We start from the raw sequence: 22,007 nt of genomic DNA, 5'->3' as shown, positions 1-22,007 counted from the left end.
CACAATTAAAAATATTTTGCTCATGATTTCCGCACAGGAGAGACTTGGTGTTGTTTCCAAACAAAAGGAAATATATCGGTATCGGCCAAAATGAGTTGAAAAATATCGGCAAAATCCAATATTGTGCATCCCTAACAAACAAACAAGTTCTTGTTAAAAATTAACCAAAACTAAAAATATTTTGCTCATAATTTCCACACAGGAGAGAAATATCGGCATATCGGCAAAATCCAATATTGTGCATCCCTAACAATGAGAACAATTAAACAATGGTTTCCTTGAACCGCCGCCTCTCATTGAAATTTAATGACTTTCGAGTGCTCCAATGCAGCAAAATGCTACAACTAACAGGCTGTATTAACTGACCCATGCTCATGATATGTTGTTCATCGTTAAAAACAAAGTAAAAATATGCCATTTAAGAATACCGAGCCAATATTTTGCCTCTCTGCGTGCAGGCAGGCCTAACTTGAAAAAAAAACAAACAAAAAAAAAAAACATGCCAATGATGTTGGAGGCCTGCCGTACCTCCTTGAGTGGCTGGCATGTTCACTGTGACTATCTTGCTGTTGGCTGGAACAGGCAGTTTAGCGGTGATGACGCTGCCGGCCATCGACCCTGCAGCAGCAGCGATGTGGAACGTTTGCCCAGATGTGGTGGCGCTACTCGCCGCCACAGTCACAACCGAACTGGTAGAGACTGCAAGACACAGGTCTGATCACCACCCTAACACATACATCTCAATCAGGAAATACAGCAGCGGTTGCATCCAAGTACGCCACGGACAACGAAACGACGTCAAGCACTAAGAACGCCACAAATAAGCTTACCAGGAAAAAAATAAAAACTGGACGTCAAAAAAAAAAAAAAAAAAACCTTAATTCCAAACAAATACACCGACGTGCAAAAAAACAACAACAACATTAAAATAACAGTCATCAAGCTACATTATAACCCATGCCTCCTCATAACACTGTAAAGACTGACCTGTGTTGCCTTGTTGGCCCTGCTTGACCCAGGAAGCAAAGGACTGCTGGAAATTCTTGTTTTGCTGGAATGTCACCGGAGAGCCCAACTTTGTGGTCATTAACACTTTTGGTGCCGAAGTTACCTGACCGCTAATAGAGCCCACCACCACCTTCTGAGTAGTGGTCCCAGGGGTCGTAGGAGTGCTGGTCAAGGTGGATGTGTTGCTGGTGCTGGTAGGTTTCGGCTGTTCCAGCCGTTTCTGCAATACAGTCATTGCACCGTACAACTTCACAGTATAAGCAAAGATACAAGGCAATACAAGTAAAGCATAAGATAAAGTCAGCCATGGGTGAGTATTTTAATTAAAATTAAGATTATTAAAATTATGAGAACACACCCAACCAAACTAAGAGTAAAATAATCATTAAAAGCAAAAAAAATAAAAATCAAAAAGGCCCATTGGGAAGAACACCCATTCTTTCAATATTGTGCCCCTGTTTAATAAAAAGGGGCACCCCAGGTGGGCACATGTCTACATTCCCACCTGCTGGGCTTCTAATCTCTGCTGCTTTAGCTGAGTTTCCAATTGGGCCTTGACCTCCTCTGCTTTCTTCTGCACACTAACCTTAGTTGGGTCAGCTGCTTGCGACTTTTCCCTCTCGACCCTGTGAAGTCAGAAAGTAAAAAAATCTTTAAAAGTATACGAATGAACAAATAAAATATGATAAACTGGGACATGTTGACCGTTGGAAAACATACAAATTGGAAAATAAACACAGGAAATACCATCCTAATATATTGTTATCATTAAAACGAATGAGCTAATACATGCAAGTATTAATGTCTTATCTACAACCTTTCTTCGTCCAAGATCTTTCACACTAGAGAAAGATTTGATGGAACATTTCACAAACGAGTAAGGAATCAGTAAGTTGGGTTTTAGTGTGTGTACATTCACAGAAAAAGAGGGAATTCCCACCTTTCGGTAAAGGCTCGAATCTCCCAGAGTTCCAGGTCTTCCTCGGCCACCCAGGTTTCGATCACAACAGGCCCAGTCTGCTTAGCTGGCTCTGGCTTCTTTGGTCTCAGAGCACTTGAACGCAGGCCTTTCCTTTGAGGTGTGGGAGTTTCTGCTCAAAGGAATGATGGACAGGTCAAATATCAGCAGTGATTCTGGACAATCAAACCTTGCAAGATATAAAACTGTACATATCTTAAAAACAATGCACTGGCATATGGACTGTCTGAGTCACCGTTACCTTTGGGAGTCTCAGGCACCCCAAGGGGACAAATGATCTTCCTGATGCAATACTCAGAACGAATGCCGTAAGGACCAACATCTCTCCGCTTGATGATCTCAGTGGTGGTGATATCAGTGTCAGATGTCTCTGTTAAGTTAAACAAATAAGGTTGAGTGCTGAATACCAAATGATAAAGCGACATGTGATGAGCAGTTAAGCGCCAACCTGTTCGCGTTGTTCCTCCTGTGGGTGAGGGTTTCACAGACATATCATCCCATCTGAGACAGGCCCAAAGTAGCCGCAGCGTTAGGCTCACTCCAGCCAAAGACCTCACTGTCTGGAGTCGATATCTGTATGAAAGAACCTCCAACTCATTAGCATTACAAAAGAACTATGTATTTATGCTGGCCAATTTTGTAGGCCAATTTGCTCTTTAGATGACTATAATTGTTCTTAAGTATAAAAAAAAAGAAAAAAAAGAAAAGGGCAGCTAGCATCTATATTTTTGACAATACCAGTAACTGGGATGAAGGACATAATAATACAAGGAGGAGCTACAAAGACCCTTAAGGAAACTAACAAATGTTAAGCTTGATTACTGCATTCTCTGAACAAAAAGTGAGTGGTTCATCAAGCTAAATCTGCCACCAAAAGTGCTACGGGGTTGCCAAGGCGTTGCAATAAAATTGCCAAAATTGTTATTGATGCATTGCTAGGATGTTCTCGATAGATGCCAGGGCACTGGTAGGCAGCTGGTCCAAGTCAAAAGTGCTTACCCTCTATGATATTCTGGTTTTAAGGTATGGGTCAGGACAAGTCTACAATCTTCATCAGTTTTATTATACATCAGACAAAATTGTAAGTTTGATTGCCTAGAAAAGTAATGGCATGCATCCGTTTAGCAAGCCACAAAGTTTTGAAGCAATGTTTTTGCATGTAGAACAAACTGTTAAAACTCAGATTTAGGGGCTTGTTCAAATTCCTAAGTTAGTAGTGTCAAATCCTGATCCTAGAGGGCCAATTTTCTTAAGAGTTTAGCTCCAACACACCAGCATAAAAGATTTTTGTGACCCTAAAGACCTTAATTAGCTGGTTCAGGTGTGTTTGAATGGAGCTAAATTTTGATGAAAGGTGGCCCTCCAGGAGCAGGAATGGACATTCTAATGCTCTGACCCCAAGTACAAGCTATAATAATACTGATGCTTGCTTTAGTAATTAATTCAGGTTTTCAGAAAGACAACGTCCAAAAGGAAGACAAAAATCGAAAAAACAAAAAAACAAAAGAGAAGATGCTAACCTCCATGTGATCCCAAATGTTGGTCGTGGAGAAGGGTAGGGCCAGATGTCTAGGGCTGGCTTGGCGTTATAATTGAAAATAGGAACTTCACGGATTCCACCGCGCCTTGCGAGTTTCTTTAGTTCGTCATTGGGAAGTACGAAGATACTCTTCTTGCTACTCTTTGTCACAAACTTGCGGTACGAGGGCAAGGCCGTTCCGGACCTTGCTTTCTTGGTGCGAGAAAACTTTAACAGTCGTACCCTGTCCCTGGTGGAATATTCTTGACTCACTGTCATAGATTTTACAGTGGAACCACTTGGACTCAACGTGGTGTCAATCAGTGTTTTCATGACAGTGGTCTTGCACTCTTTTGTTAGAGTGGCTTCCTCGTCCGATGAGTTCATAACCTTGGTAACAGTAGTGGTAGTTGTAGTGGCGAGTCTTGAGACAGAGCTGGTCGACTCCACTTTAGAATCTGCTGGTGTGGATGTACGGATACCGTTATTGGAAGCAAGGCTGTCACGTGAGGTCAACACCATGTGGGACTCTGTGGACACTGTGGTTGTAGTTGTGGTGACTTGAGTAATGACAGTCGTAGTCTCGCTAACGCTGCTGCTGTTTTCAGTAAGGTCACTACTCAAGCTGGACTCTTCCGCTGAAGGGACGGGTGAAGGAACAGGAGGCTTTGCCTCCTCAACTTGCATCGGCTCCACCTTTGAGCTATGACTAGGCACCTGGGATTTTGCGTTTGGCTCGGAAGATACAGAAGATGGTTCGGGTACAGAGGAACTTACCGAGGAGTCTATAAGTCCTTCGATGTTGTTTTCCAACTTGGCCACTTTCTCAGGTGGTGGATAATCTGGGTCAAATTTGGTAACTCCTTTCTCCTCATCTGAATTCTCCCGAGGAAGCGCGCTATTAGTCCATTCTTTAAGACACTCTTGAGTGGCGTCACCATTCATTAGTGACTTCACTGGTTCCTTTGGTGATATTGCTTTAATCTCCTCCCCAATGGTATTGGTTAGCTCCTTTGAGTTAACATTATCAGTCAGATTCTTACATTCTGTGTCAACAAGACCATCCTTCCCATTTACTTGCACAGGCACTGTTCTCTTTACGTCTAGATCATTCTCATTGTTTTCAATGACATCCTTTCTCTCCGAGTCTTCGGGTGGACTTGTAGTTTCTGTAACAGTTTTGTCAGGTTTAACGTTCAAGCTTTGATCCAGACTTTGTGAGTTTCCATTAAGTTCAGACATTGCTACCCTATTGCCAGTTTTGGGTTCTGGTTCAGGTAACTTCTGCTGATGTTCTTTAGGGGCTACATCACATGAGTCATTTAATCTGACATCCAGGGTGTTCTTCTGTCTTGAAGTGTTTGTCTTTGCCTGTTCGTCCTCTTGGTTAAACTCAAGCTTTTTGACCACATTATCTTTTTCTTGGATCGCTAGACATGCTACCCCCTCGGTCTGTCTAGACTTTGGAGTTTCAGAGATAGTTCCTTCAATCTTGACCTTTTGGTCTCCAGCAGCAATGGTTGTCTCCTTGTTTTCCATTATCTTTTCAGTCAAGGGTTTAGAACTGGTGGTCTGCTTGAGTTTCTCAAGCCTCTGCTTCTCTTCTATGGTGAACTGTTTGACACGTCTCTCCAAAAGGCCATCAAGTTTTGATGCCTTCCTTTTCTTGTATGCCGTGCGTAGCAAGAAGCCTTCACTGACATTCACAACATCATGCCAGAAGGATTGCTGGGGCTGATTCAGAGCACTATCCTTTGCCACCTCACTATCCGAAGGCTCTCTTTTCAAAGGAGAGTCATCGGATGAGGCATTTGTGATGTTAGCTGCAAATACGAAAAACAGAGATATTAGCAACTACGTTTAGTGTTTCCCATGCATTAAGTAGAGTGTGGTGGTCAACCACAGTTTCATATTAAACCGAAAATATATTTAAACGTCTCATTCTAACATGAAAGATCTTTAAATTTGTGTTTTGCACCATTGCTTTGGCAAAGTATCTGTCAAAAAAAATAAACCGAAAGCACAATATGGCTTAATCCCTTCATCAAGTCTGTTTTCTCTGTGCTTTTCAAAGCAAAGCACACACTTTGTTTATGTGATCAGCTTGTGATCCGGAGTTTTCCATGTCTCAGAAAGCCTCAGCTCACAGTGAATGCAGTAAACTCCATTTCTCCATGTGTTGTGAGTTTAGCGTGCATTTGGGAACACAACTGCCACCAGTTGTTTTATTTTCACATTTGCATAATTTCCAATTAATTTAAAATGTATTAATTCAATTATAATTTTTTTTATTCAAATTTAATAGACAGATGATTAAAATATTTTACTAGATCTGTAATAAGACGTGTTTGTAAACCTGTTTCACTAGCCTGACTACGTCAGACTTCGTACTTCCGCTCGATTTCAGTTCGCTTCTGTACTCAGTCTGATATAGCAAGCCAGCTCCCAGATTATCTCCGGCTCCGCACCAGCCGCCCAACCAACGAACAGAGGGTGCTAAATGCCAAATTTAAGATTGTAGTTTAGATTAGGTAAATCTAAAACGACAACAGACATGGAGACACAGCATGCTATTCGCTCTGTTGTGGAGAATATTCCCGGCATTTGCCAACTGAAGCCCGAACAAGAAGAGTGTTTGGTTCACATTTTGAATGGAGGTGATGTTGTGGCCCTACTCCCGACAGGTTTTGGGAAAAGTTTAATTTATTGTCAGATTTACTTCACATAATCTGCAAAAGTCGTTCACAGCCATCTTCACTCCGGTATTTCGCTCGATGGTTTTGCGCATAACATACGTCATAACCAAACGTTATGTGATTGGCTTACGAGTACACCAATGATTTTAAACTTCAGACAAGCACCTCCCCACGAGAAAGTAAACGCTTGTCAATTATGTCCTTCCAGACTCTGTCTACGAAACAAAGCGAAGTAGCAGAGTTTGGTATTACCAGGCTACTGTTTCACTGAAGCTCCATCAAAATAGAAGCTGAACTGCAGTTTCTGTCAAAATAAAAGCTTAAAGTTCAGTATGTAATATTGACAGCTAGCGGTTTAAATGGGTACTGCAGTCCAAATTCAAAATATCTCTTGCAAGAGAACAAATTAGCACAAAAGTATTGTAATTTCCCTACTGTAGTGTAAAGCAAAATAATACACCTATGAAATATTAATTTTCACTTATTTTACAGTGCAATTGTTTTACAATATTTGGCTATTACTGTCATAGGAATAATAATAACATAAAATTACTATTATTATTATTATATTCCAATTGTTTGGCTTCCTAAAACACCAGTGTGAATGTCATTTAGACTGAGACACTAGAGCACAACTAAAAAGAGGGTCGAGTCCCCTTTAAAGTATAATTTCTGATAAACCTCTGTTCTTGGTACAGGAAAAAGGACAGTGAAAATTAAACTTTGCAAATACCTGCTTCATCATTGGCAGAGTTAGGTGTGCTGGCGTCCATTTCTTCCACAGACTCATTATTCTCATCACACTTTTTTTCAACCATTTCATTCTCTTTTTCTTCATTTTGTTCTTCATCTTTTAACACATGATCTTTCTCCACAGATAGCTTTTCTTCAGAAGAATCCAGTGACGTGTCCTGGACGTCATCTTTTTCAGGCACATTTTGAGATGAATTTTCATCCGTTTTAACCAAAGGATTTGGTGTTTCTGGGAGAACTGCCTGATAGTCCATTCCAGTTTTAGCTGCTAAAAATATTTTTTATTAGAGAATTTCTGCCAATAGAAGACTTCTCTGTGTCCCAGATTACATTTTTAGTATTATAAGCGAGCAAACAACATACCCTTGATTGCTTTGCGGTAATTGACATTGGTGTTTCCAGGTAGCTTTGGGACAAAGCGATGGACGTGCGTCTTGCTCACCCAGCTCCAGCCTCCATACCCAGTTACTCTGTACTCCTCCCCCTTCTGCTTCCACACCTACGGACGATTTTAAACAGTTACTGAAAGCCTACAGCTTGAAGGCCAAAGCTGGTGTGATTTCCTAAAATGTTCAAATGAAACACTCAGCTGCCAAGTGTTCAGACAGACGTACCTGGTGTTTGATGGGGAAAGTGTACTTCACCCATGTGGCCTGCTGCATAGTCTCTTCATCTTCTAGTTTTTTCTCTCTCTTTTTCACCTTCTCCTTCTCTTCCCGCTCCACAGAGGTCATGCGATGAAGCCTGCGGAAAGATGAAGCACGAAAAAAGAAAGCTCACCAAAACTGGGACATAAAGGTGACTCGCTGTACATTTCCGTAGAGCCCCCAGCACAAAATTTGTTCAAGTACACACAAGGATGCTTTCGCAACAATGTGCAGAAAGTTATAAGCAACAATGTGCAGAAAGTTAGAACTGGATTATGTATTGTTAACCATACATGCAAATAAGCATTTAACTTCCCTGACAATAAACTGCACATGTCAGCTTGACAAAGCCAACATACTGCTATTATAAAAATGTGGCTGTGGGTGTCTTTGTTTTTTAAGCTCTTTCTGACTGCAAATCCTTCTAAAGCTTTCAAGCTACATCCACCAAGCACGGCCCAGACATGACTTGGGTTTTATGACTTTCTTACTGATCTGACATTTTTTCCTTAGCAGAATATCAAACAAGGCCAAGATCCCACAGACTTGTAGTGAAAACCTCTGACTATAACAACTCTTAAAACTTGCAATCCACCAAAACTCGGCACAATCCTTAGCCTATTCTGATTGATTCAGCTTAATTTTTTATCTAGCTGTAGATCTAAAAAAATCCCAGAGACGTAAACTGAATATAATTGATCTTCAAATATAATTTACGCTTTTCCCCCAACTTTTTATATTTATACCATTTTATACTATTAGAGAACTTTTAATGGCTCCTTTATAAGAAACTTTCAAAACTACTGACTGCTAGCTATATTTTTTTATATTTTCTATCCAATCAAGCTCTAACAGGCAACAGATCATATAAGCTTCACTGTATTCACTCCCACTGGTAGTCCCCATATTGCATTTCTATGCATTTGCATACATTTATACTCCATTCAACTTCATTGCATGGCTTTTTTCGAAGCATCAAAAGATTGAGGATGACTGTTTTAAAAACTGTATTTATTTAAACTGACCTTGTGTGACCCAGAGAATCCTTCCACATAGGAAGCATGACCACTGGTTTGATCGCACACTCCAGAATGGCCAAAGCTAAAGCAAACTCTCTCGCCTTGCTGCACATCTGGACAGCCTTTATCCAGTTTGACCTACAGCAATGGAAATGTTACAGGATGACACGGTTAAATGCTGCTTCCAGAAACCGTAACACATTTCAAATAAATACAAGCCCTACTTGCACTTGTGAGACTTTTACCTGTGTGACGCCCAGTTGGGATGCAAGAACGGAGCAGGGATATTGTTCTCCAGCTGGATGATGGTTAGTCTCAGCGTGGACACAGTCAGGGCTTTGGAGCCGTACAGCGATCCGTTCCACTTGAACTCTCCAGCAGGGGTCATGCAGAACTTGTGGGAGAGGTGTCTGCGTTTGTCGTGGTCCTCACGGTGTTGGTGCTTGTTTAGCGCAAGTGTGTTAGTGCTGTACTGGTTGTGGTAGACGCGAAATTTGCCCTCTTGGCCCAGTTTGAAAAAGCCACTGCTCTTGTTTGAGTCTCTCTTAAAGGAGCCAAAGGATGATAGTGGAGATGTCTGAAATAAAATTCACATGATTTACAGAAATACAAGCATAATTTTACAGTGTAATATATTTCAAAGCTCCTTTGCAACTTTTTTATGCTGAAGACCTCTGGTACCTATTGATTAAAGGCACAGTATGTTTTATAATTTCTTCGCCGCTAGAGGGCGTAGATTCAAAATAAACAAAGAAACAAAGGCGTAATTTCATGACGCCTTGACTGAGTGTTGGGATAATGTAAGTCAGCAAAATATATAACACTGTTCTAGTGGTTTTTGGATATTTGAATAAAAAAAAAAAATCGAATAAATTGAATAAATATTGTGCCTTTAATATGAACAATGGTAATATAAATTATTAATAAACACCACTAATGACCATCAAAACATCAATAACCTCTTTACAAGTTATTGTTGGTTTCCATTAAAGGGATAGTTCACCCAAAAATGACAATTCTGTTCAATTCTTCAGAACACAAATGAAGGTATTTTTCATGAAATCCGAGAGCTTTCTGACCCTCCATAGACAGCAATGCAACTAGCACGTTCAAGACCCAGAAAGCTAGTAAATACATTGTTAAAATAGTCCATGTGACATCAGGGTTCAACCGTAATTTTATGAAGCTATGAGAACTGGTATTGTCATGAACGCTCGTTGAAGTCTGACACAGAAGAGAAGAAATTGTTGAAGAAAGTAGTTATTTTTGCTTTGTTTTTTGAGCACAAAAAAATATTCATCGACGCAGAATGTACTGTGCACATAAAATAATGGTGCCCCCCCATAGTCCAAAAACGATGTAGATTTAAAAAAAAAAAATAACATACATTTCCTTGTTTTTTCTATTAAATAAGAGACATAATTTACGTTATATTAAGTTATACATGTCTTAATACCTGGGGATCCCTTTAGGAAAGACAATAGCCCCCACCTCTTTAAGTGCTCTGCTACCATCTTGAGAGCTGCCATCTTTGTCCTGCATGACCTTGCGTAGGCTTAACTTGCTATCAGGGTTTCGGAGTCGTGTAATCATGCGTGAAGATCCTGTTTTTGAGCCATCTCCATTAGCTTTACCCTCACCTAAAGATTAAAATGGTTAACATATATAAATGCATAAATCAAACAAATGCAAAACTTTGTTATGGGCGTGTACGTGGGTGCATAGACACCTGTTTCATCTTGGCTGTTGAGAGAAGACTGCGAGGACCGATCCACCAGGTCAGGCTCTTCTGGACCTCGCAGACATTCAGAGATGGAGAAATGACTGCTGCAGCTGTTCTCGTCTGCAGTCTGCGAAGGTTCAGTCTCTAGTACAGAATCTCCTTCTCCATGACCAGCAGACTCTGAGCTCTTAGCTTAAGGACAAACAGTGACAAAATATATATTACATACTTTAGTAATGTGTGAAACTATGGCCATGTTGAGAGTAGACGACTCGCATAAAGGCCTTTTCACACTGAATGCGAAAATTAGGAGCGATGATGCTTTTGAATCAAAACAATAGATCCCTATGGAGGTATTCACACCAGGCGCGATCATTCACGGTGCGAAAAAGCAAGGATTTTTGCACTCAATGATGGTTTAAAGTGGGTTTTAAGCAAAAACATTAATAATTACATATATTTTCGAATGTGGCTTGATGCTAATTGTACTTCTGTTTGTATTTTAAGACGTTTTCTTGTAAGCATTATAGATGGTTTGTGTTTCTTTCTGGCATAGAACCAAACTTTATTTATCTTAATTTAATGCTGTATATTGAGCAGCGGACGATGTTAAATCCATATACGAGATACATATCTGAGGAAAAATGCATTGGTGGTTAGTGCCACTTAGCGTACAAGCGTGAATTAGCAGAAGGCGATCAATTGTTTCGCACTCGGTGTGAAAGCACTGATCGTCGGCGATTCGCATCGCGCTCAGTGTGAAACGGCCTTAGTACACGTACTACTTTTTGCATACTGTGAAACCAAAAAATATATAGTAAGCAGTACACTAGCATTACACTCCAACCTCAGCCAAAATAATATTGTAGCACAGCATTAACACTGCAGTATGTATCAGTATACCAGTAAAAACTTTGGTAAATCTAATTCAAAAGAATCCAGACGGGCTCTACACTCTCCGTAAACATGATATACCCAAGACGATGGCAAAAATCCAGTGCTGCTCTATAGACGGCACTATTAAACAAAGGTTTCTGGGAAGAGTGGAAGGATTCTAGTGCCAAGAGGGTCTTTGTTTCAGTACAAGAAAACAGCTTGAAAATTAACTGCAGCTAACTAGTTAGTCCTGCCTTAATGTAAAAGCTTGAACATTTAGAAATGCGGTTGCTGTACCTGCCAACTCTTTCATCCCTTCAGTCCCTTCCCCTTTCTCCTCACCACTGGAAGACAATGTCACGGCATTTCCCGTGGGATCCTGGGAGTCAGATTTAGCCGGTATGGCAGCGCTGGGTGCAGCGAGCTCAGGAACATTAGTACTGCCCAACTCAACAGTCGGGACAGCTGAGACTGAGGCTGAAATACGAATGGACAAATGTCTTTAGTGTTTTAACACCAACAGATGAAAGATGCAATGATTTGGTTGTAGTTTCAAATGCAAATGATGAGGATTGTAGCTGCGTTTGAGAAGAGCCAAGATTACCACACACTACAAGTATTCAAATAATGTTGAAGAAAAACTTCTGTGAAGCGCCTGTGAAAGAGTGCATGAAAAGCAATGCACTGATTTATAAAAAGCTGTAATGCTCTTAAAAAGAGTGAATTCAGATACATTTTGAATTGATTAGCCTGTCCAGTCAATTGTGATTAGCAGGTAATAGATACACTACTATTCAAAAGTATGGGGTTGGTAAGATTTTTTATGTTTTTCAAAGAAGTCTCTTATGCTTACTAAGGCTGCATTTATTTGATTAAAAATACACTAAAAACTGTAATATTGTGAAATATTTTTACAAATTAAAATGGTTTTCTAATCAAATACATTTTAAAATTATGCAAATCTGGATTTTCAGCATCATTACGCCAGTCTTCAGTGTCACATGATCCTTCGGAAATCATTATATGCTGATTTGCTAAACAAATTCTGTCACTAAAATCTGTCACTACAACAAATTCCTTGTATGTGTAAACATACTTGGCCAATAAAGCTCATTCTCATAAAGAAACGTGTACAATTATTATCAATGTTGAAAACAGTAAAAAAAAAAAAAAAAAAAACTCTACACAAGGGTCATGCTGTAATATTTTATGAAAAAAATATTTTAGAGTAAAGTAAAAGTAGAAAAATGTAAATTAATTATAGAAATTCCCATGACTTTTTCAAGCCAGAAAAACTATTTTACATCCCTTAGAAATTCATTAAAACACAAGCTCAATGTTATTTCAACATTTTAGCAATATAATGAAAATGATGTATGAGTATGACCAACACAAACCAGTAAAAAAAAAAAAAAACACAATTTGAATTAAACAGACTCTGAATCACATGACATATCATGAAATACAGCAACTAGAGTCACAAGAATCTCTCTCACCATCTGCAGAAGTTTGCTCATTCGTTGCATTTCTGTTGCTGGAGTCTTGTTGTGGACATGATCCATTCGAGTTCATCTGATCGGCCGCTGCTGGTTCACCAGCCACAGATTTCGATTCCAGTCTGGCCCTCTCAGCCTCCTCTGCCACCCGTCGCTTCACCTCCTCAAGCTCCGCCTCCTGCATGGTCTTCAGGCGGTCCAGGATCACATCTGGAGGAAATGGACAAGAATACTCTCAAGATACTGAAACAGCACAACAGCTGTCCAACATGTTTCTCTAAACAAAACATTCCTGCTTCCTATTTATACATGTTAAATTGGTTACAGGGAAACTCGTACAGGTTGAAAATAACTTGGAGTAAATGATGACAACATTTTTTGGGTGAACTATTCCTTTACTCACTTCTTACAAGTTATGTAGTTTTAAAATAACGACTTGCTTGCCTCGAGTTAGCATTTCAAAATACCACATGAATCAAAGTTTGCATGTAGGAAGCAAAACGAATGCATGAAACATCTGCAGCTTGATAAATACTTTCCCACAAAGCCTCTACAAGACGAATCTCACTCTAGTGCAGGTGGAGCTGCTAAAAATAGCTGAGTGGAAAGACACCTTACAGTGATTTACATTACAACTAAATGTATTATTTTATACTCCATCACATTAACTAATATTGAGTGGGATATAGTCACTGTATACTATGGATGGAGTTTTGTAACATGGTTTGCATCTTAAAATAACACAACAGTTCTTTACATTTTCTTTTTGACAACCCTGCATGTTAAATCTGTGAAATGGAAGTCAACATAAAAAAATTATGTTTATTGAAAAGGCTTAATTTAATTGTGTCATTTTAATTAAATTACCTTCACTAAGAATTTTTTGAGTGTATTTATTAAAGATGGGCCTTAGTGTTATCATCCTAAGATGCCATATATAACATCTTAGGATTTTCTTAAATACTTTTAATAAATACAAATGCCCACATACAAATGGAAAATAATTGCTGTCATTTCCATGCAAGAACGCTGAAGTCTTAACTTAAAGAAAATAAATGGTCCCTCTTCCACAGAGCAGACAAGAGACCAGAAGAGTCAGTGTTCGAGAGCGTCGTGTTCCATTTTAAAAAGGGGAAAAATGAGTGTGGGTTGCAAAAATGATCAGTTTCCGAAAAAAAAATTGTTGATTCAACAACCAGACAACCTGCGTGTCCATAAATACGTTCTTCAGTTAGTCAGACATTAGGAATGATCAGACATCTGCTTAAAAACTTAGCAACTCAGAAATGAGACATTGAGGGACATAACGTTCAGTGCTCATCACTGGTCTCATTAAAACAACAGCTAATATTCACGAATCTCTAAAAAAGGGGGCCTGCTCACAACAATTTAAACCAGCAATAAACAAGTACAGGATTTTAGCATGTATGTTTTAAAATTAAAATTAGAATTAGAAGCAATAAACTTGAATTCATACTTGCAAATAGTTTTAGAAAAAACTGACAAATAATAAAAAAAACTTCAATGTATATTATTGTGAGTAAATCCTGCAAAAATAAATCTTAAGTTAGTATTTGCAAAAAACTTAAGAAAAATTGCAATATATTTGTTTGGAAAAAACAAACAAACAAACAACACTTAAGGCCATTGCACACTGAGCCTAAAATTTTCGCACGTTGAAAAATAAATATGACCTCACCATACACACTGCCTCCGAAACTTTTGTCCGTCATAAAAAAATTTGGATCGGGTTCGATTTTCAGCATTGTTCGTATCCGTAACAAGCGGATGAGGTCTTTTGACAATTCAGAGCCACCGTACAAGCGAACGCCTAAAATCCAGAATAGCGATTGTCAAGTTCATCCACTTCGTCTTGCAGCACAAAGTACTGTATATAGATCGTTGCACACGGAGTTCACAGAAATGGTCTTCTTTTTAATATTTGGCTCTAGTATCGCTAGCAAAGCATCAAACTGAGCCACTGGCATCCTGAAGTAAACTTTGTAATCCCACTGCTCCTTAATAAGGAAGGGGAACTCTTCTTCCTAACTATATCTCAGGATTGGATGGACCCAATATTTCCTTTCTTTTTCCTCTTTTTAACAAAATCATCCTCACTGCTTGAAGACTCCATTTAGTACTGTTTTGCTCATTTTTCCGCAACGGATTAATTAATATGCATCGGACTCAGTGTGCAGCAAATTTTTATGATGATGAATCAGAAAAAACGCATTCGCAAATTTAGGACAACTTTTTTTAGCCATCTTGGAATGTGCATCTCAAGATGGCAATAAAAAAAATTAGCTATATGATTTGTGTCTTTTCTTACCATTGGCAACGGTGAGGTATGCCTTGTTATTCCCCCGGGCCTTGTTAGTGAGCTCCTCGGTAACGTCCATGTGAGAGTGAATCTCGTCTCTCATTTCCTCCAGCACAGAACAGAGGTCATTCTCCCAGTAGTCTTTATCCAGAACCTCCAACATCTCGGCCAGCTGGACTTTAGTGCTGTAGTACCAGGTCTGCTTGTTTTCATCCTCACCATCTTCCTCTCTGAAACAGATCAAAACGCACAGGTTACGTACATTCAATACAGGCACTTAATGGACATTAAACCTTGTTTTTATGTTTAGAAAACCTAGTGTGAAAAGTAAGTTGATGCATTCAAATTTTGACAACCACAAATAGCAACAACAACACCACCTATCTTTTTTGGCTTTCCCTGAAATAGGTTGGAGGACCAAATCACAAATCATTGACTGAAACTGCTTTTCCGATGCGTTTTAAACCATGTCAGTAGCTGGGTTTCTATCCAAACGTGAAGCAAATCTTTTCGAAGTTCACTAAAAAATAAAATAAATAAATAAAACCTAGCCTAACCTTGTAACCCACAGTAAATAAAACAAGGCAAGCAAAGAAAATGGAGACAGGACTGCAATTTGTTACGACTGGCAAGTGGGTTTGAATGTTTGTAATTTAATTACTTGCATTAAATCTTTTTCACACAAGTCAGAAACCACCTCAAACGAGGGTAAAAAGTTTTTTGCAAATTAAAGGACTCGAAATTTGATGTGACTATTCAGGAATATTATCGCCAACTTTATATGCATAAATATAGCAAACTCACATAAAGCAATATACACTATATAGCAAATCTGCCAGATTTTTTTTTTCGCAAAATGCAACTATATTATCACCCAGCTCTTTATTAATTAAAGTTGTCAGAGATGTTTAATTCACACGCATTTCTGAGCAGGCCTGCTTGCTGGCGTTCACATAAACCCACATAAATTCGAGCAAAAAACAGTGCCAGGCATAATAGCGGCTCCCTGATGCCAACAATTTAGGCTATATCAGGGTTTTTCCTGGGTCAAAAAAGGTCTTCGGTGGTGGCTGACGGTCATCCACAGTAAAAAAGTACCCTCCCCACGTGATCTGCGAACCTAATACTGACCATAACTAAAATAAATGCAAAGAAACAGTTTGTGATTTTTAATTATATTCATTCATGAAAGAAAAAACAGCCACTGTCAGAGAATATAATAAAACTGGCTTTCATATTTTTGTAAGATAGGATCCTTCTTTGCTAGACCTCACAGTTATAATTACAATTGTATCAATATTGAAAAAGCATTTAAAAGTAGCATTAAAAAGTTCATATTTAACTAGCAGTCTAATTTTCCACATCTGAATAAAATCAGCAGCTGGCTAACAAATTGCTTTGTGGCTGGTTTCACCTCACTCAGTCTAAAGTAAATGATTTTAACTACACATTGTCATATAAATAACCTGAGGCTACTGTGGATTATTAAGGCTAAATATTCTTATTATTATTATTATGGTTAAATCTTTTTTTCTTTTATTGAAAGTGTGTTTTATGTTAGTTGCATGTGCATGTGCTTGTCAGAGAAGATAAAGATACTTTTTTTTTTTTAAGCACAATTCACAACACTGGTAATTCAGTTTAAAAAATAAAATAAAATAAAAACAACAAAAATCTCCAAATGTGCTGCATGAAACATGGAATCAGTCTTCTGATCTTTTACTATCATGGCAGTTGATTTTGAGGGGGGGGGGGGGCAGTTAGGGCTTGTTTACACAGATTTCCATCTGATTTGTTACTTTTGGCCACATAAAAACGGATATAAATCCGATCTTGAATTAGGCTTACCGTCAAAGAAATCAACAGTGCGCTGCATTTTATTCATCATCAGCCAATTAAAAGATCGAAGATCGCAACTGGAGAGCGGCATCAGCAGTGGAAAAATAAGTTACTTTACTTTCAGTTTCATTCGTAGCAGTTTGCGTGTCGGCTTGCTGGCTGTATCCGTGGCGATGCGTGTAGCATTAACGCTGTCATATCTGACTATTACACATTTTGGTAGGAGTAAAATGTACATATGTGGTCACGATGCCGGCTCAACATCATGATGTACATCAGCCATCAGCGATGGACGATGGCATCGTCTACCGGCCCAACCTTAGAGTGAAGTAGGCCTATATAAAAGGTAAATAATATTTTGGCATTCAAATACATCACGAATACAGAAACATTTGATTTTGTGTCGAACGAGAGACCCAACATTGGTTTCGTTTTAGCCTAAATTAATTGGTTTTGGTTTGTCGTTATTTTATTTTTAATTCTTATTCTTTTCTAAATAGCTTACTGTTAATTGAAATGATTTGTTGTGGAGTGAGGGGAACTAAAATAGCCTATGTTTACAGTGTTTATTATAATGTTTGTCATTCGCGTCGGCCTATTTCTGAATGAAATAATAAAATACGACTTATAGAATACTTTTTTTTAATCGGCTCGTTAACGGTTAACCGGTTAAAATTAACACCCCTATTCTGAATCATTGAAACGAGTCGTTTTTAAAACGAATCCCAAGCCATTTCATGTTGACGTCAACTTGAAGCATTAGCATATTGCCCGCCCACTTGTTGTGCGCGCAGACCTGAGAAAACTTGACCATCATACGAATTTTGCGTTAGTCTGAATGAAAATGCTAATTCATTCTTTGCCACTAGGTGCCTCTTTTGAAGCGTTACAAATAGCTGTAAGGCTGTGCACAAAGCAGCACTGCACTCACAAACTCTGCTTTAAATTAAATCGACCAATCACCGCATTTGACCCATACAATGTATTATTGGCTATTGCTACAAATATTTTGTGGTTTTGTGCTCCAGGGTCACATATTATCATCTAGCTCTAATCTGCCAGATGCGACTATAAGGCATGAAGATATTAAGATACTACAAACATTACCATATGATCTTCTGTAAAGACTATATGAAGGTTAATGGCATTAGAAATGGCAAATATGACACCTTTTTTTAATTTATGCCCTATCTTCAATAGTTTACATTGCGAATACTCACATAATAATCCTCCTGTTGAGAAACCAGTATTTTCTTTGATGCCGGTCATAACCAATGGGCTCCTGGCGGATGTACGGCCGGCTCTTCTGGAACTCGGTCAGACAGTCTGTCACGCCAGGCACTTTGTGCGCCACACAGATCTCACACTGCCACTCGTCCTCGGGCACCTCCTCCAGAGGAGGCTTGACGCACTCTAGGTGATACACAGCCGAGCAGGTCTCGCAGCACAGCAGGTCGCCGAGCCGGTGGCAAACCCGGCAGTGGTCGTCGTACTGGATGACGCCCTCGGACATTAGCTCCTCGCGGGCCAGGTTGGTGGTGAGGAACTGGTCTACCAGGAACTGCAAGACCTTGACTTTGCTCTCCAGTGGGCTAAACGGATAGTCTTCACCCTCCAGGTCAGAGAGCACGTGGTGGTACTCAGGGTCGCTTTCGCAGTACGCACGCACCACTTCTGGCCAGGTCATGCCGTCGATGAAGTAGAGCGTGGAGTTGACGCTGTCCTTGAGGTCCGCCGGACCAAAAGTGGTGTTGGAGGTGTCCTCCTCCCTTAAGATGGCCTTGAGCAGGCAGATGTGCGTCTCCGCCATCAGCGTGCATTGCTCCTGTCCGACCAGAGCGGCACAGAAGTCCTCGAAGCGGAACAGAGAGAGACGCAGGACAGTGCTGAAACTGCGAAGCACCTCGTAAATAGCCGAAGCACTGAGTAGCTGCTCGTTGGGAATGAGAAGGTCCTCGGAAGAGCTGGGCAGTTTCAGAAGAGGAATCTCCTTCTGCTCCAGAATAGGAGAAGGCGGTCGTCTTGGTCTTGGTCTTTTACGACCTACTAAAACAGAAAGAATCAGAATCAGTTTTTTGATTGGCCGGAAGAAAGTCAACGTTAGATTTTCATGAAGGAAAATAAATGCAATTTGCAATTTTACTAATGACTCGTTGTTATGGTGTGTCGGTTTATATAAGATTTGATTACAGATTTAACATCGAATAAAATAATACATGCATAAAATGTTCCGTTTCAGAAACACATTATTGATTCAGACAACCTGTGTGCGCAGTTAGACATGAATGATCAGGCATCTGCTTAAAAACTTAGCAATTAAGAAATAAGACAACGAGGAACATAGCGTTCAGTGGTCGTGCATGCAGTATTAAAACAGCTATTATTTCTGATTCTCAAAGGAAAAAGAAGATTGTTGCATTACATTGGTCTGCATAGAATGGTTTCAAACAGAATCAAATGAATTGAGTAACATGTGCAGGATATCAGCCTGTGATTTTTCAATAAAACAATGAAAGCAACAACACACTTGCATCTGTAAATAGTAAAAGAAAATTTTAAAAAATATTGTAATATGCACACACCACTGTTTAAAAATCTGGGGTAAGTTTCTGTTTTTTGTAAAGAAATTATTAAATTACTTTTGAGTATAGTCACATTAAACTGATCAAAAGTGACAGTAAGACATTTATAATGTTGCAAAATATATAGTCCTTTTTCTTTCCGTAAAAGTGGGCGTGGCCATTTGCAAATACTATGGGTCTAGCTTCCGGTCTCATCCACGTCCAGCTATTTTTAGCTGTACAAAACATGCTTGATTTTGAAAATGTGTGTGTCTTACGATATTATTTTAATGTATTCTTAATTATGAACACACTGGTTTGTTATTCTCCTGGTTATTAACCTATAGCAGCTAATAAACCGGAAGCATTGAAGAAAAAGGTTGAAATTTTATTTTTAAAATAAATGCTGTTCTTTTGAACTTCAAAGGATCCTGAAAAAAAGTGTCCGTTTCCTCAAAAAATATTCTCAATTGGTGTGAAAGAAAACATTTCTCGTTCCACTCAATGTTGAAGACTGCTTAATATTTTTTATTAATTTAAACTGTTTTCAATGCTGATAGCAATAAATGTTTTACTTTTTTACCTACTTTTGTCATTTAGCAGACGCTTTTGTCCAAAGCGACTTACAAATAAGAAAAAGTAACTAAAACTAAAAGTTACAGCAGGAAATCAGCATAACAGAATGATTTCTGAAGGATCATGTGACACTAAGACTGGAGTAATGATGCTGAAAGGAATAGATGACATTTTAAAATAGATTACAATGGAAAACAGTGTAACTACCACTCAAAAAACATCTCAGCCCTCCCATAGGGCAGGTAATTAATCATGACAGCACCAAAAGCTACATCACAAAGTGGCACTATGACGTCACGTGCGAGGAGGACACAGTAGCAGGACGAAATTAAGCGTCCTCCCCGCGTCAGGTGCGACGGCGCTGGATTTCAAAACAACCGGCCGCATGCTGCCCTGTCATTAGCTGCTCTCCGCTCCTAAACACCAGTCAGACTGCCACACATTCATGGTAATGAGGAAGACACAACAATATAAGATTCGGCTGAGCTTTAATCAAAGTTTACGGAATATGCTGATCATTTTAGTAATAATTTATCTTATCAGCTCGAAATCAATTAGCAAGATGATGGGCTAACTAACTTTTGTTGTGCTCATGGGAGAGACTAAAAAGTGTTCCCTTTACAGTCTAACCTCAATAAAAGCGCAATCATACAACAAGAGTGAGTTAATTAGTGGTGTTTACATTTAAAACACAACCCAGAGTGTGTCTGGGGTTAATGCGCTAACAGGCTAACGTTAGCAAATACACAATTGAACGGTAAACCGAACTTATTGTTGATATACAGAAACTGCTTTGCTTTCGCACAATGGGAAGACGCGACTTTTAGGTTCAGTGTTAAATTATGAAGCTCCTTTTATGCTAAAAACGACCCGCGGTTGCAATTTTAACTCAATAATCGTCTACCGCGCTGAAGCTAACTGCTAACCCCCGCGGCCTTTGCCAGCACAGAGGAGCACCAGGATCCATTTTGAGCGTTTAGCTCAACAAAAGAGCGATCGTTTGAGTCGGACCCCGCGCTCATCTTGATTCACGGATCGGTCGCTCGCCGAGGCGTCCCGTACCTGCGTTGCTGCCGTGGCTGCTCTCCGTGCAGAAACTGGCATCGTCTTCCTCCAAATCGTCCAGCTCCTCCAGATAGTCGGACTCGTCGTTGGCCTCCTCTTCTTCTTCTTCCTCCTCTACGTCCGTCACAGGCTCCTCCATGAACTCTTCCTCGTCCGATCTCAGGCTGACCGCATCTTCATCCTCGTCGTCGCTCTCGTGGTCGTCGTAAACCACCCCGCTCGCGGTGCTCCGCCGCCCCCTGCCTCTGGCCGTCCCCCTGCCTCTTCCTCTGCCCCTCGACGCCGCGGATCGCACTTTCCTCCGGCCGCGTGTTGAAGGATGGTGGCTCCCTCGTTTAGGTGTGACATAATCCTCATCGGAGGTCCCTTTCGGCTTCGCCCTCAAGCCCCGGCGGGGTCTCAGACCGCGCACCGGCCCCGCTGTGGGCTCCTGCGTTAGCTGGGCTTTGGGCGGCCTGCCTCGTCTCCCCCTCATTATGGATGAAAACCTATTCTCCTCAGTTTCGCGTTTTGCCTGCACTTTACACGCACCGAACCCGGAATTTCGGGCACCACTGCAAAGTTGATCCCGCGCGGGTGAGGATGCACTAGTCCCACGGAGCCCCGGTCTCGGTTAACGCGAGAAAGCTCAAGACGAAGGGCCGGCGCGCCGCTCGAGCTCGCTCGCAACCGCCATGTTCTTTCCTCCTCTCTGTCCGCCGACAACAGACAACAGGCCTGTATGGGAGTCACGTGACCCGCCGCTCAGCGCGATGTTTGTTGCGTTGCGCGTTTGTCAACACGCATCCGAGCGCCTGCTACTGACTTTAGGCTCTTGGGCTCGTGAAAATGCGCTTCTGCGTGTTAACGGCCCGGGTTTAGTCTTGTTTCTGAGCAGCGGCTCTTGTCATCGGTTCTCCATTTTCCTCGGCGTGTTAACTTCATTGAGAT

General features: G+C 40.2%; 1 protein-coding gene across 10 annotated transcripts in view; it reads right to left on the bottom strand.

The window, feature by feature from the left end:
- LOC306868656 (nucleosome-remodeling factor subunit BPTF-like) overlaps positions 1–22,007 on the bottom strand; it is a 39,021-nt gene extending 17,014 nt beyond the window's left edge. For 2 of the 10 annotated variants that reach the window (XM_079414924.1, XM_079414919.1), the window contains exons 1-19: positions 21,075–21,796; positions 18,096–18,921; positions 15,046–15,266; positions 12,717–12,926; positions 11,518–11,697; positions 10,351–10,536; positions 10,113–10,261; positions 8,867–9,198; positions 8,628–8,759; positions 7,570–7,699; positions 7,319–7,454; positions 6,936–7,223; positions 3,508–5,329; positions 2,436–2,560; positions 2,229–2,357; positions 1,949–2,099; positions 1,514–1,634; positions 988–1,228; positions 529–699 (exon numbers count right to left, since the gene is read on the bottom strand). In XM_079414924.1, the coding sequence (XP_079271050.1) occupies positions 529–699; positions 988–1,228; positions 1,514–1,634; positions 1,949–2,099; positions 2,229–2,357; positions 2,436–2,560; positions 3,508–5,329; positions 6,936–7,223; positions 7,319–7,454; positions 7,570–7,699; positions 8,628–8,759; positions 8,867–9,198; positions 10,113–10,261; positions 10,351–10,536; positions 11,518–11,697; positions 12,717–12,926; positions 15,046–15,266; positions 18,096–18,921; positions 21,075–21,552 (6,028 nt within the window). In that variant the 5' untranslated portion in view covers positions 21,553–21,796. Of the gene's footprint in view, positions 1–528; positions 700–987; positions 1,229–1,513; positions 1,635–1,948; positions 2,100–2,228; positions 2,358–2,435; positions 2,561–3,507; positions 5,330–6,935; positions 7,224–7,318; positions 7,455–7,569; positions 7,700–8,627; positions 8,760–8,866; positions 9,199–10,112; positions 10,262–10,350; positions 10,537–11,517; positions 11,698–12,716; positions 12,927–15,045; positions 15,267–18,095; positions 18,922–21,074 lie in introns of all 10 variants that reach the window. The other 8 variants (XM_079414927.1, XM_079414926.1, XM_079414921.1 and 5 more) reach the window with 7 other exon arrangements.

The sequence above is a fragment of the Barbus barbus genome, assembly GCF_936440315.1.
Source record: "Barbus barbus genome assembly, chromosome: 4".
Taxonomy (NCBI): Eukaryota; Metazoa; Chordata; class Actinopteri; order Cypriniformes; family Cyprinidae; genus Barbus; species Barbus barbus.
Note: the sequence above shows the minus strand (reverse complement) of the source record. Positions and strands in the feature narration are given on the sequence as shown.